The sequence below is a fragment of the Lactuca saligna genome, chromosome 6 (assembly GCF_052625555.1).
Source record: "Lactuca saligna cultivar CGN05327 chromosome 6, ASM5262555v1, whole genome shotgun sequence".
Classification (NCBI taxonomy): Eukaryota; Viridiplantae; Streptophyta; class Magnoliopsida; order Asterales; family Asteraceae; genus Lactuca; species Lactuca saligna.
The window spans coordinates 182,874,678-182,890,102 of NC_136422.1; the positions used below are offsets into that span (position 1 = coordinate 182,874,678).

The 15,425-nt window shown below is 38.7% G+C and overlaps 1 protein-coding gene across 1 annotated transcript; it reads right to left on the reverse strand.

Annotated features, from left to right (window-relative positions):
- Window positions 1-7,058: 7,058 nt before the first annotated feature.
- On the reverse strand, window positions 7,059-10,936 carry LOC145000167 (putative receptor-like protein kinase At5g18500). Its single transcript, XM_078959360.1, has 8 exons — window positions 10,553-10,936; window positions 9,007-9,701; window positions 8,797-8,901; window positions 8,417-8,539; window positions 8,177-8,347; window positions 7,960-8,089; window positions 7,655-7,867; window positions 7,059-7,471 (listed from the first exon to the last, which is right to left on the reverse strand). Exons 2-8 carry the CDS (start codon window positions 9,657-9,659, stop codon window positions 7,385-7,387), a joined length of 1,482 nt encoding a protein of 493 aa, XP_078815486.1. The 5' UTR covers window positions 9,660-9,701; window positions 10,553-10,936; the 3' UTR covers window positions 7,059-7,384.
- Window positions 10,937-15,425: the final 4,489 nt, after the last annotated feature.

Consider the following 15,425-nt stretch of genomic DNA (forward strand, 5'->3'; position numbering starts at 1 on the left):
TACTTGTAAAGATTCAGAAAAAATCTGATGTCACTTGCCAGGTTCTGATGACCTTGTTAGGAAGTAATGCGGATAACAAGCAAAACTAAAAGCACACAAAGACACAATATTTACGTGGTTCGTTCAAGGTGACCTACATCCATGGGTGGGATGAGAGTATTCTTTATTTCCGAGTTCTCAAACCGAGGTTACAAGTACAATTCACCAGAGATTCGTCCTACTCACTAATGATATAAAAGATACAAAATGACTTAGCATGCATCCCTATTTATACTTGAGAGATAAGATCTAAAACCCAAATGGGCCAAGCCTATTGGCAACACAACACACATGATGGAGCACCTTGAGCCAACATCCATCATGGTGGCACAAAATGGTGTATTCCTTGAGCATCATCAACTTTTGAGCATCGTAGAGGAATTTATAGCATATATGGCTCATCAGAAATATCATGGCTCATCAAGAAACCAAGATGGCGCATCTTGCACCAAGATGGTGCAACATGTATGATGTTGGCCCATCTTGTGCAAGGATAACGCAACATCCTTCATGATAGGCTCAACATCTCCCAAGGGTGGCGCAACTTCTCCATGATGGCTCAACTTCTCCATGTTGGTCCAACATCTTCACTTTATTCAACATCCTCATGGCTCAACATCTTCATGACTTAACACGTTGGACCATATTGCTCCAAGTCACTCCAAGTTGCTCGAAATCCCCTTTTACATGATCCGTTCCTTTGGCACTTGATTTGTTCATTTCTCAGATGATCCAAAGCCACCTCATATGATATGTTCATTTGTCACATGCTTCATGAACTTTAAGTGCTCCATTGAGTTCTAAGTGCTCCAAATGCTCCATAAGAATGTTTCAAATGTTGAGTCACATTTAACAGCATGCGGAAAAAGATTAAATGGACAATTTTTTAAAATTACTTGGACCAAGCACACAAAGGTTTTCATAGATGCCCTCTCCATGCCATTTATGGCAAACTACATGGACCAATCGTGACACAAACTCATTTTGGTTATGTAGATATACCATCATATCCACCTAAACACCCCGTTCCCGAGTTCAACTTAAGGAGAGAAAGGAAAGGAAATTGGTGGAAATGGGAAGAAAATAAAAGAAATTAGTGTTTCCAAGTTTCATTAAAGGAGAGAATTGGAAGGAAGTGGAGGGAAATGGGAGGATCACTTTCCCTCCTAACTTTCCTTCCGATTTGGGAGGATTTGGAAAGAAAGAACAAAATGATTAATTTTCCTTCCACTTCTCTCCAACTCGGGAACACAAAAGGAAATTTTGTTTTCCTTTCCCTTCTCTTCTTTTCTCTCGTGACTTTCTTTTCTTTTCTCTTCTTTTCTTTTGTTAAATTCGGGAACGAGGCGAAAGTGTTAAATGGTTTACTGATAAGTTGAAAAAAAATGTGATGATATATTACTAGCATCTCGATAATGATTATGTAGATAACTATCGTTTTAACTTATAATGTTAAATAAACCATTGCTACATGTGTTGAGATTTTTAGAAGAGTTTCGATGATGGTTCCTAATAGGTGTAAAATCGTTTGACAAAATGTGTTTGAAGATATATTAGCAGGTGGTTCGTGATATTGTCAAAATAACAACAAAGTAGTTGAATTTTATAACAAAGAAGTTGGAGTTTATAGTGGAGGACCTTTGGTTTGCATTTTGCGACTGATGAAAACCCTTTTCGTTATATATATGGATATTTTGTGTTCACTGTTCAAAATCTAGGTTATTTTATTGTATCAAGCATCCCATTCTGGTATTTTTGTGATTAATCTAAAGTGACAAAGAAAACCCCTCATCCATGTTTGTTTATATAAACACATAACCCGGATCCGAACCCGTTTATCTTTCATGTATATTGTACACATGTTAATTACCTTTTGATTTTCTAGATAACTATAGAACTAGTCTTCCACATTTGTTGTAACAGATCCAATACATTCGGATCTCTGTGTATATGTACCTATTTCATTCTCAGTGAAATACAAGTTCTTTTCACACATTTATATGGTATCAGCCAGGTCTCCTTTCTCTCTCTAAAAATCACCTTCTCCCACTACCGATTTCATGGCGACTGAATCACATTCCTCCTCTTCTGTCGTCAATTCTCTTCCCCTCTCCACAAATTCCCTAACCCTAGTCCAATTCCCTTCTTCGCTGAAATTAACCTCCACAAATTACATGAGCTGGAAAACCCAAATTGAAGCTCTACTTTACGGATTGGACCTCTACAAATTCATTGACGGTACCCATCTCCCTCCATCACCTACTATCAACGAAGAAGGTGTATCCACCCCTCACGCTGATTACCCAGCTTGGTTCCGCCAAGACCGCCTTCTTTTTGGCGCCATCGTTGGTACCCTTTCCCCCGCCATTGTTCCTTTGATCACAGGTGCGACCTCATCTCTTGAAGCTTGGAAAATCTTATCCAATACCTATGCTAAGCCTTCTAGAGGCCACATCAAGCAGCTACAGCACCGACTCAAACAAACTACCAAAACATCTTCTTTATCCATCACTGATTATATGCAAACCATCAAAACCATTGTTGATGAATTAAGCATATTAGGCAAGAAAATGGATCAAGAAGACATTACCGATGCCATCCTCACAGGTTTAGACTCCACAGCCTACAAACCCGTTATTGAAGCTATTCATGCCCGTGATACCCCCATTTCCTTCTCTGAACTTCATGAAAAACTAATAAATCATGAACTCTCTCTCATTCAGACACCCTCAGTTCCTACCTCTATTCACCAACCTACCACTGCCTTTGTTGCCAACAAACGACCCCCTACCAGATCCTGGAACAACCGACAAACAGCCACAAACACTCCCCTCTTACCTACCCCTACATCAGCTCCACACAAAACAAATAACTCACCACGCCCATTTCTTGGAAAATGTCAGTTCTGCTTTGCTCAAGGTCACTCCTTATCCTCCTGTTATTCATTCAAGAATAAGTATCCTCAGATTGCCTTGCCATCAATATCTCGCAACACATACACTGTCAACTTGGCTCAAGCCCCTGTTCCCTATACTCCCAACAACAATCCATCTTGGTTATTTGATAGTGGAGCCTCTCATCATGTGACTAATGACCTCAGTGCATTGTCTCTCCACACACCTTACGACGAACCTGATGAGCTGGTTATTGGTGATGGTTCGTCTCTCACAATCTCTCATATTGGCTCTCTTTATCTTAAGTTTTCCAATACATCTTTCAAATTAACTAATGTCCTCTGTGTTCCTTCTATCTCCAAAAATATCATCTCCATATCTCGTTTATGCATTGATAATCATATACTAATCCAATTCTATTCATTCTATTTTTTTATCAAGGATCTCAAAACACATCAGATGCTACTCCACGGAATGGCTAGTCAAGGAATCTATGAGTTGCGTTCCACTCATCCACATTTGGCTTTTCTCTCCAATAAATCCATCCCTTGGCATTACAGGCTTGGACATCCACATATTAGAGTTTTAGACCACTTAGCTTCTTCTATTCCTGCAATTATTTCCTTGAAAAACAATTGTAATTCTTGTTGCATTAATAAAAGTCACAAACTTCCATTTCATCATACTTCTCTTACTTCATCACGTCCACTTGAACTCATCTTTTCAGATGTTTGGACCTCCCCAATTCATTCAATAGATGATCACAAATATTATATCATTTTTGTCGATCATTTTACAAAGTATACATGGCTGTACCCATTGAAACACAAATCTGATTCTTTAACCACATTCATAAAATTTCAAAAACTTGTTGAAAATTTCTTTCAGGTCAAAATTCAACAGTTCTTTTCCGACAATGGAGGAGAATACATCAAGCTATCTTCTCATTTTGCATCATGCGGTATCTCACACCTCACCTCCCCTCCCCACACTCCTGAACACAATGGGTACGCTGAAAGAAGACATCGCCACATTGTTGAAACTGCTTTATCCCTACTATCTCATGCACAAATGCCCTTACAATTCTGGACTTTTGCTGTTACCACCGCTACCTATTTAATCAACAGGTTACCCACAAACACTCTTAATAACACCTCCCCATATTTCCAGCTTTTTCATAAAACTCCCAACTATGAGAAACTCAGAAGTTTCGGCTGCCTTGCTTACCCATGGTTACGTCCTTATACACACCACAAACTTGAATCTCGCTCCAAACCATGCATCTTTGTTAGTTATTCATCTTCACAAAGTGCATATCACCTTCTAGATCCTCTAACCAACAGAATATACACATCACACCATGTTTATTTTGTTGAAACTGATTTCCCGTACACCAGACTCACAAATACACCTCCACCATCTATCCCTGCACCAGACACTTGGCTCCACCTTCAATTACTTCCTCTTTCACCTTCCCCAACTTCACCACCTCATATTACACCACCACCATCTCCTCCCTCCTCTCCAGACCCATCTCCACCTCCCTCAACATCCACTTCACCTCAATCCTCTCCATCCACCTCTCACCCGTCCCCATCCTTATCTGTTGACTCAAATGAGTCTTCCAACTCACACCCTACTCCAAATCAACCCACTACCACTTCTGCACCTACTTCCCATCTCAACCCTCACGAAATAATCACTCGCAAAAATCCCAAACCCAACCCAAAATACCATAATGCTGACTTTCTTCTTTACCATGCTACTCCCTCATCTTTTCCAGAACCTCATAACATTTCTCAAGCCTTGAAACAACCTTCATGGCGTAAAGCTATGCAGAATGAGTATGATGCTCTCATACACAACAACACATGGACATTGGTTCCTCGTGATTCAGCCCCAAATGTCATTGGGTGCAAATGGGTCTATCGTAGTAAATACCATCCTGATGGTTCTCTTGATCGATTAAAAGCACGCCTCGTAGCAAAAGGTTTTCATCAAAGACCTGGACTTGATTATGTTGAAACCTTCAGTCCGATTCTTAAACCTGCCTCTCTTAGACTCATTCTCTCATTAGCCACTTCTCAAAACTGGTGCTTGCGCCAGTTAGATGTCAACAATGCATTCTTGCAAGGACATCTCACAGAGTCTGTCTACATGACCCAGCCCCCGGGCTTCATTGACTCCACCTTCCCAGATCATGTTTGTAAACTAAACAAAGCCATTTACGGTCTCCGCCAAGCCTCTCGTTCCTGGTACAATGAACTCAAACCCTTCTTATTATATTCCAACTTTAAACCCACAATCTTTGATTCCTCATTGTTTGTTTATCATTCACAAACCTCTCCCATTTACATCCTCGTTTATGTAGACGATATTATAATTACAGGTCCAAACACTTCTCATGTTTCAGCTTTCATAAATTCACTTGCTAAACGATTTTCCCTAAAAGATCTAGGTACTCTTTCTTACTTTCTTGGAGTCGAAGTTGTTCATCATCCTCATGGCCTTTTTCTTTCCCAAACCAAATATATTCTTGATCTTCTTCACAAAGCTAATATGACTGATTGTAAGGCATCAACCACACCAATGTCCAGCTCTCAACCTTTGACTATTGATGATGGTACACCTATTTCTAATGTTACAGATTACAGGTCACATGTTGGAGCTCTTCAATACTTGTCCCTTACAAGACCCGACATCGCTTTTGCTGTCAACAAGCTCTCACAATTCATGCAACGCCCAACCGACATGCACTGGACAGCCCTCAAACGCTTACTACATTATCTTCATGGCACAATGCATCATGGTCTTCTCATACAGCGCAAGTCCCCACTACAACTCCATGCCTTCACCGACGCCGACTGGGCAGGTGACAAGCAAACTTATCGCAGCACTTCGGGTTACATAGTCTACCTTGGGTCTAATCCAATAGCTTGGAGTTCTAAACGCCAACCAACTCTAGCCCGCTCATCCACTGAAGCTGAATTCAGGGCAGTTGCCTCCACCACTACTGAAATGCAATGGGTTATCTCCTTATTATCTGAACTCGGTTACAAATCTCACACTACACCAACCATTTTCTGTGATAATCTCAGTGCTACACACTACTCGGCCAACCCTGTTTTTCATTCACGAATGAAACATTTAGCACTTGACTTTCACTTTGTCCGGGAAAAAGTACAGGAAGGGTCTATTCGTGTAACTCACATCCATGGGGACGATCAGCTAGCTGATGCACTCACTAAACCCCTTCTCCGCCACAGATTCAACACTCTTACCTCCAAGATTGGTCTCCTCTCACGATCGTCCATCTTGCGGGAGCATATAAACACATAACCCGGATCCGAACCCGTTTATCTTTCATGTATATTGTACACATGTTAATTACCTTTTGATTTTCTAGATAACTATAGAACTAGTCTTCCACATTTGTTGTAACAGATCCAATACATTCGGATCTCTGTGTATATGTACCTATTTCATTCTCAGTGAAATACAAGTTCTTTTCACACATTTATAGTTTAGTGGTCAAATAAAAAATATATATCCAAACCATAAGATTAATTGAAAAAGTTTATATACTTTAATGATCAAAACGTGGACAACTAAAATTTAAATAAAAAAAGGTGGGCTTAAAAAAGGTAGCTTGTACAATTCATGCAACCAAGTCTAATCAATAAAATACTATAATTTATAAAAACCCAATTTTATAAAGTTTGCCTGTTTGACGAACCAAACAAGTTGTATTTAGGTCAACCTTTACTTAATGATTAATCTTAAATGTAAACTGAAACAAATGCATATTCTCTTGTTTACATATTTCAGATGAATGACGTTTCCTGAAAACTAGATTCATAGAATTGGAAATAAAGATTTAATATTTAGACCTAACACAGAATGAGATGTTGACATTCTAACAGAGCTGATTTAGGAATGTAGTAGTAATCAAGATTGAAAATTTAATAAGATGAGCAGTCAGTAGTCAGCATTAACAATGCTTCTTTTCAAACAATTGCTTAGCTTCTACTAATATTGTTAAAGTTATGACTTTTTTGCCCAGATTGCACCTTAAGTAAGCTCAAGAAGAAGCAAGTATACTATCCATATCCATATAAAATAATAGAATGAAATTTATATTGTATAAAGAAATCCATTAATCTTTGTTGGCAGAAGGAAATATTGCATCAAAAATCATACTACAAAAAACTATGGTCATGCCAATCTAATATTGATCACACCAATACAATGAAACTGTACACACACAAACAAGTAAATCTTTTAAATCTGATTTTCTTCTTCATACACAAATCAATCTCTCCAACGACATCTACACGTAAAATGACACAAAAGGACGTGTGTTTTGTATTAGGTTTCAATTTATGAATCATGTTCTTCTGCGTTTTCCATAATTTTTGTACTTGTGAGCTTCCGCAAATGGCTTCAAAGTTTTATTTGGTACCCTTTTCTGCATCCGAGTTCTCAGTCTGTGACTCCGGTTCTTGAGCATTTGCTTGACTCCTACGCCGCCTTCGCCCCTACTCAATACCAACAAAACAAAAAAAAAAAAATTGGGTAAACAAAGCGTGCCAGAGCTAAATATGAGGAAGATTTTTTTTGGCTGAATCTCAACTGGTGAGAGGAAGGCCACTTATAATGGCAAGAAACAAGAAATAAAGAAAGGAATATCAAATATAAGAGGTAAAAATAAAGGTTAGCACCTGTCGTGTTAAGGGATAGTCTTCAGATTCAAGCATGCGCACGACCTCGCCCATTGTAAGTCTCTTCTCAGAATCAGGGTCAACACATCTCAAAGCGGTCAAAAGAGCCCGTTTAAGCGCGGTTCTTGATGGTCTGGTACCAATATTAGGGTCAACCACCTCTTCTGACCTCCTGTTTCCCACCATCATTTTCAACCAATCCACCAAATTCACCTGTGAAGAATAATATCCCAAAAACATCAAACTCCATTCCAGTTTTTTTTTTTTTTTTCAAGTCAACCAAACCAACAACACATTACACATACCTCATCTGCTGGACGACCATAGTCTACTGGATCTCTTCCTGTAATCGCTTCCAAAAGTAAAACCCCAAAACTATAAACATCACTCTTCTCATTCAAAAGCCCGCTATTTGCATACTCTGGAGCTACATACCTATAAATAAAATATTTCACCGATTCCAAACACTTGAAAACATATGACAAACAATTTTTTTACTACTATTACTATTAGCTTGCTTACCCGAAAGTACCCATCACTCTGGTTGTGATATGACTTTTCCCAGCACCCAATAACTTGGCAAGTCCAAAATCCGACAATTTAGCATTGAATTCATCGTCTAAAAGTATATTGCTGGATTTGATATCTCGGTGCACCACTTTCGGCTCGATCGCTTCGTGTAAGTATGACAGGCTGCAATAAATCCCCCCCATCATTTAACAATTTTATTTATAAATATAATAAAAAATGGAATACACTTACGCCTTTGCAGTCCCAAGAATAACTTTCATACGAGCCTCCCAAGTAAGATATCCATGCTGTCGCATCGCCCCATGAAGCCATTGCTCTAAATTACCATTGTTCACATACTCGTAAACCAACAACCTAAAATATTATCAAAATCATCAACAAAAAGATGTGCGCTATGATTTTGATTACTATTGTTACATGGTTTCCATATGTTTTTTTTTTTTTTCTGCTGTAACTATGTCGTTGCTGTTTCGTTTTCCTGTACGTTTCCATAGCATCTTGCTATTCGTTTTTTGGTTATTAATATCATTTATTCGCCGTTTCAAAGAAACCATTTCCGCAAAATCCAAAGATTGAAGAATATGAAAAGATATTAAAAAATAAGAAATTACCGGTGGGTTCCTTCAATGCAATAGCCAAGGAGTCTGACTAAATTTTTATGGCGAACATGACCAATTGCTTCAACTTCAACTCTAAACTCCTTTTCTGCTTGTCCTCTACGATTCAAACATCAAAAAGATAAAATTCCACTCGACAATTTGGCATAATTTATATACAGGAAGCAAACGTTTGAGAGATCCCGATTGAATAGAGAAACTTACACGTTATTGAGAATCTTCTTGATAGCAACAGGAGACCCATTAACAAGATGACCACGATACACAACCCCATACCCACCTTCACCAACGACATTATCTTTTGAAAACCGATTTGTTGCAACCTCTAAATCCCTCAAAGTAAACCAATGACCCCAACCAAGGTGAGAAAACTCAGGTAAACCAGATAATGGAGAAGAACCACTCATGGGATGTGAAGAAGATCTTCCCTTTTCACCTGAATCAAGACCCATTTCTTCTTTATCTAAATGATTAAAAGATCCCGATTGACTGCTGTTATCACCGAATTTACTCTTATCAACACTTGGACGTGTTAAAAGCTTGTCTGAATCTTTATCTTTGTCACTGAACTTGTCCCACAAAGTGTGAGAATTTGGATTTGCGTCTTGGCCTGTTAATGTGTTAGCTGAATTTTGGTCAACTCTTATGTCTTTGATCTCTGCTGATACGACAGTTGGCTTTTGAGTAATTGGAAGCCTCCTGTCTTTTATGTTCTTGGATTTCTTTTTTGAAAAGGTGTAACACCAAAGTAATGAAAGAACAATAACGATAGATAATGCTACGAATATTGCTATAAGGTGCCATACTTTAAGATTTAAAGCTGGGATTTCTTCTGTCATTTCCTTCTTCAGACCCATTTTGTAAATATGTATATATAAGTGGAGATAGATACCCTGCAACTAAAAAAATGATAAAAACGTGTTATGTGAGGAAGAGGATGCACTCTTTCTTTTAATTTGGTCAAAAGGAACTTCTTTGACCAAATGGACCATTTTGATTTTGATTTCTTGAAATTTAGATTGAAAACCAAATTTTTGTTTCGCAATCATAATCCTTTTTATGAACTTGTAAAGAAATTCTTTGAACAATTTCAGAAACATTATAATCATAAAACAAGAAGAAACTATAGCTCGATATACAAGAAACATGGAGATGAATATGAGTACCACACGACAGAAATATCAAGTTCATAAACTCATCAAAGATGCACCATCGAACAAGTTAAATCTTGCTTTGCAAAAAAAAAAAGTTAAATTAAATCTTGAAGAAATTTGAAGACAATATTTTTTGAGAAATTTTAAAAAGATTACCTAGAAAATAACCAGATGATTAGTTTTGCCAATCTTTAAAAGATGAATAATTTAGTCATATCAGAATGTAAAGTTTTGAAATTAAGATTCTCAAATATGATTGTAAATTTCCAGAAATTTTTATAGTCAAACTATTGATTATTGATTTGGGCAAATCGCAAACAATGTATATGCAATCGGTTTGTGCAGATTAATATCACCTTAAATTTCCATGTCTTTAAAGCAAAACAACCCGAAATTATTCAAGTTCTGGTTTGGAAAGATAAACATCAGTTGTGAACACAATTTCTCTGTTCACACACTACAGAAACTTAGATCTTCCAAGGTATAAAAAAAAAACAAAAACCAAAACCAAAACCAAAACCAATAGTTTAAATGCATAATAATAACAAGAATCTGAAAGGGTATGAAAAAGAATGAACATTAATTGTAGATTTTACCTGAAAGTGTAGATATCTGAGAAGTTCAAAGAATATTCAGTTTTTTGCTTAATCTCCAAACACAATGAAGAACAAGAGTCTAAACCCTAGATCTCTTATAAAAGAAGCGAATTGGAAATGAACCCATTTGAAGAATCATGAAATAAGAATGTGTGAGATTTGTTTTGCAAAAGGGTATGTATCTATGATGAAGAACAACAGATCCCTTAAATTGGAATTGAAGAATGAAAAAAGGGGTGTTTTTTTGAAGTTGAAGGGAATTGTTGCAGGGAAAAACACAACTACTCACATGGAATTCTGAGAATGTGAGTGGTAGGGAAGATAATAAGAAGGCATGGACTCATCAGTAGTAGGTGATATCTAAGAAAGAAATAGTAAAACACAAGCATGAAAATTGAAATGAAAGGGGCAAATTCTACAACTTTTTTTTTTCTTTTTCTTTTTAATTTTCTTTAGTTTTAAAGTTTCCAAAAATCGATTCTATCTATAAACGTTTGTGTAACCGATATGGGTGTTTACAGTCACTGCAGAAAAAAAAAAGTTTGTAAAATTGTTTAGTCAAAAGCATTAAGCTTTAAATGAATAAAAAGTCATACAAATAATTATGGTTGGCAGTGAAATTAGAGAAAAAGTTTTATTCTTTAATTAAATAATTGAAGGTTGTGAGGTCAAATGAACAGACTGGACACATTAAGCACCTCCACATACGTTCGTTTAAAACTCTAAAAAAAGAAAAAAAGAAATTTATAGAAATATTGATTTATGTAATTTTTTATAATCTAGAGATATCCCAATCATATTGATATTAAAAATATTTACTAATGACCCAAGAATTATTAAGAAATCGATATATATATATATATATATATATATATATATATATATATATATATATATATATATATATATATAGAGGGAAACTACTGTATATTTGGAAATTGGAAGTTTAGTTTAATAAATGATCTTCTTGAGTTTTGTGAAAATTTGAATTTTTATTTATAAAATATGGATTTTCATCGGAGTGAGTAAATTCAGTGGGGGTGCATTGGTCAAGGAAACAGACTGGACACCATTACCACTTGTCATGATAAGACTTAAATACCCTTATATGATTATGTGTAATTACATTTTCATACCCTTGAAGGGGGCATGGGTATGGGCATGGACAACGGAATTGGAATCAAACAATCCTCTTTTAGTGTTTATACGAACAAAGTCAACGAATTGGTTGCCAATAACGAAAAACTACCAATATACCATCTCATCATTCTCCAAGAGTCCAAGTTACATTTTTGATAATACACACGATATTTGATTGATAAACTATTATTTAATTTCATCTTATTATCTATCAATAATTATAACAACATTGGCTTTGGTTTACTAACATCATTTTTTTTTTATGGAAATACAATTTTTAAGGAAGTGATGTAGTGGGAGGTTCTAAAGTCTCCATTCAATATTCAAAGTTTTATTGGTTTAGTTGGGTATTATCAGAGGTTTATTTAGGATTTCTCGAAAATAACAGTGCGTCTGACTAGTTTGACGAATAAGAATGTCACTTGTAGTTGGGGCTTGAGCAGCAAGCATCGTTTGGGATCCTAAGACAAAAGTTATATGAGACACTGGTGTTGACCATTCCTAAGGGTGTTGAAGATTTTGTGGTTTACTACGATACTTTGATTATGGGATTGGGTGCGGTGCTTATGCGGAAGGGTCATGTGATTGCTTACGATTCGAGGCAATTGAAGCCTCATGAGGCGAATTACTTACCCTACTCACGACTTAGAGTCAAGGACAATGGTTTTTGTCCTCAAGATTTGGCGTTACTATTTGTATGGAGTTTGGTGTACTATCCATACAAATCACGAGAGTTTGCAGTATCTAATAGATCAACCAAATCAAAATATGGGTAGCGTAGGTGGCTTGATGTGGTGAATGATTATGATGCAAAAATTTGTACCATTCGGTTAAGGCCAATGTGATGGGTGATGCTTTGAGTCACAAAGCGACTAACACTCCTATCTGAGGAGACTAATTACTAGTGTTGGAATTGATTAAGGAGGCGCAGGTTGAGGCAATCAAAGAAGAGATCCGGAAAAGTGAGAATCAAGTTTCAACTTTTGATATCGACAGTCGGGGTTTGTTGACTTCACATGGTAGAGTTTGGGTCCCTTATTCGGTTGGGACTCGATAGATATTGATGGAGGAGGCCCATAAATCGAAGTTTTCGATTCATTTGGGCCGACAAACATGTATATGTATTTGAGGCATGATTACTGGTGGCCCTGCATGAAGTGGGAGGCCATGTGGTATATGGAAAGGTGTTTAACCTGTATAAAGGTCAAGGCTAAGCATCAGAGACCTCACGACAAGTTACATCATTTGGATATCTTGTTGTGGAAGTGGGAACGTATTACTATGGATTTATTACCAAACTACCCAAGACTGCCTGTGGATTGAATGCTATCTGGGTCATCATGGATTGATTGACCAAGAGTGCCCATTTTATTGCCATCTAGGAGAGTTCCTTAGCGGAGAAGATGGTTGGCATTTATGTTCAGGAAATAGTTTCTCGCCATGGGGTGTTGGTTCCCGTGGTATCTAATAGGGATGTGAGGTTTACTTCCATGTTTTAGAAGCGATTTCATAAGGATCTGGAAACACATTTTCATTTCAGTACTGCGTATCATCCCATATCGATTGGAAGAGCGAGAGAACCATTTACACACTTGAGGATATATTATGGGCTTGTATTATCGAGCTAGGATCCTTATTTTCCAGAACCTATCGATTGGCCGTCAACCACGAGCATCGCTGACTCGTGGTGAACACAACCAGCCTTCTCGGAGAGAGCGCATCATAAGGAGTGCTACCATAATTGTTGATCTCAAGTAACAATTGAGGAGATGTGATGATGAGATGGAGGCTAAAGATGCACATATTGCTCAGTTGCAGCGAGCAATGTGAGCCGCATGACTACTACCTGTAGAGGGTGCTGATGCGCGAGGGGGGGGGGGGGGGGGGGAGTTGTTGAGGAGATTTACAGGAGCCGCTTGGTTCCCTAAGAGTCGGTTACGAGCGAGCCTGTTACGAGGGAGCTGTTTGGAGGGGTTGTTGGTTGTCAAGGTAGTACCTTCAAAGAGTTTATGGATTGCAAACCGCTGAAATATCCGTTAGATTAAGGTGTCTAAGGTCTTAAATAAATTGGTATATGTATGTGTTGATTAGGGCTTGAATGGATCGATTTCTGTCAATTAACTGAACCCTAGGACCTAATATGGTCTTAATCCCGTCCCACACCCATCGATTTGACCTCAGGGACGAACGCCAAGCGTAACCTGTTGACTTCGATTTCTTTGACTACTCTATGCAGATTCCCTGTTAAATGTTTACTAATTTTGAATAGATAAGAGATTACGAAGGATTGATTTTTAAGGGTGGTCCCGATTTTTCTCCTACTGCCTTTGGACCATGCAATGTTAAAAATTAATTGTGTTGTTACCCCAGCTGTGTTTATTTGGATATGGATTATGACTTTAGCACAAGCAAAGGGACTGGAACACAGATTCGTGCACCTGGACGTACGCCCAGCGTACAGACCCTACCCAACCCCAATTTTTTGGTTTAAAAACTTGTTAATTCTTTGAAATTGTGTTTGGTTTTGTGTTTGTGTGTATTTGTGCAGATTATGGCTCGAAGGACGCAAAGGACCAACCCACCCGAGGATGTGACCGATCATCGTTTTTTACAATTTCCGCAAACGCTGAACGATGCTACCTGGGCGCGTTATGTCACCAACTTGAGCTTGCTTCTCACCAAAGAGATTGATATAGCACCATCATTCGATTGGGAATTGGCTACCAGGACTGGACTAGCTGCATTGATCCAGGAATTTTTGCAATACACACACTCGGACGCGAGTGGTGTGGATTTGTTCGTGTGTCAGGGATGGGCACGTTTGTTCAGGATCCAGGAGCCTGTTTATCGGGAGTTTTTGCTGGAGTTCTACGCTACAGTTTCCTATGATCCTAGGAAGGCACCCGATGACAGGACAACTTTTGCCTTCAGACTGGGTGGAGTGAGCCGGGAATGCAGCGTGATAGAGCTTGCGACTCGAGTGGGTATTTACACAACCGATGAGACGAGGAGTGTCCACTTCCCGACATTCCTTGCTGATTGTCTTACGGAGCGGCCAGATGACTATAACGAGAACACTTTTTGGGCCGAGATTACAGGGGCAGTTTATACACCATCTACCGTACGAGGGGGGATGATTCGGGTGACTACTTACCGAATGTTGCACCGATTGATTTCTATGTCTCTCACACATCACAAGAATAGTGAGAGAGTGCCTTCGACGGACTTGTATTTCCTATGGGTGCTTGTTACTCCAGGGAGGCACCTGAACCTTCCAGTTGCTTTAGCTGTATATTTGGGACGGAGGGCCAGGGGACTTCGGGGGGACACCCCGATTTGCGGAGGGCATTTTATCACGCGATTAGCCCCGCCATATTAGTTGTTGACGCGTGAGATCACGAGATCGATGGTGTTCCACGACATGAGGCCGATGAGTCTTCAGCTGTTAGAGTCGATGCGTGTATTGGAGCGGGGTGGAGATGGTGTCTTGAGAGTACGAGCAGATGATGTGGCGGATGAGGAGGGTGCCGCCGAGCCACAGCCGTGACGGGTCCAGCGGCGTAGACCTGCTACTCGGGGAGCGCAACAGGGACCTGATCCGGAGATTGATATGCACTACCTAGCTCAGGGCATTGATCGTCTTGACACGAGGGTCCAGAACCTTAGTGAGTATGTTGCACATGTGGATAGGCAACAACAGTGGCAAGGGAATGCGTTGAACGCATTCTTTGCC

What these genes read in the sequence shown, in the direction of transcription:
- LOC145000167 (XM_078959360.1), bottom strand. Translation starts at nt 9,659, where the DNA reads ATGGGTCTGAAGAAGGAAATGACAGAAGAAATCCCAGCTTTAAATCTT. An exon ending in AAGAAGATTCTCAATAACGT is followed by an intron (nt 8,902 to 9,006) that starts GTAAGTTTCTCT and finishes TTTGAATCGTAG; the next exon opens with AGGACAAGCAGAAAAGGAGT. An exon ending in AGAGTGATGGGTACTTTCGG is followed by an intron (nt 8,090 to 8,176) that starts GTAAGCAAGCTA and finishes TTTTATTTATAG; the next exon opens with GTATGTAGCTCCAGAGTATG.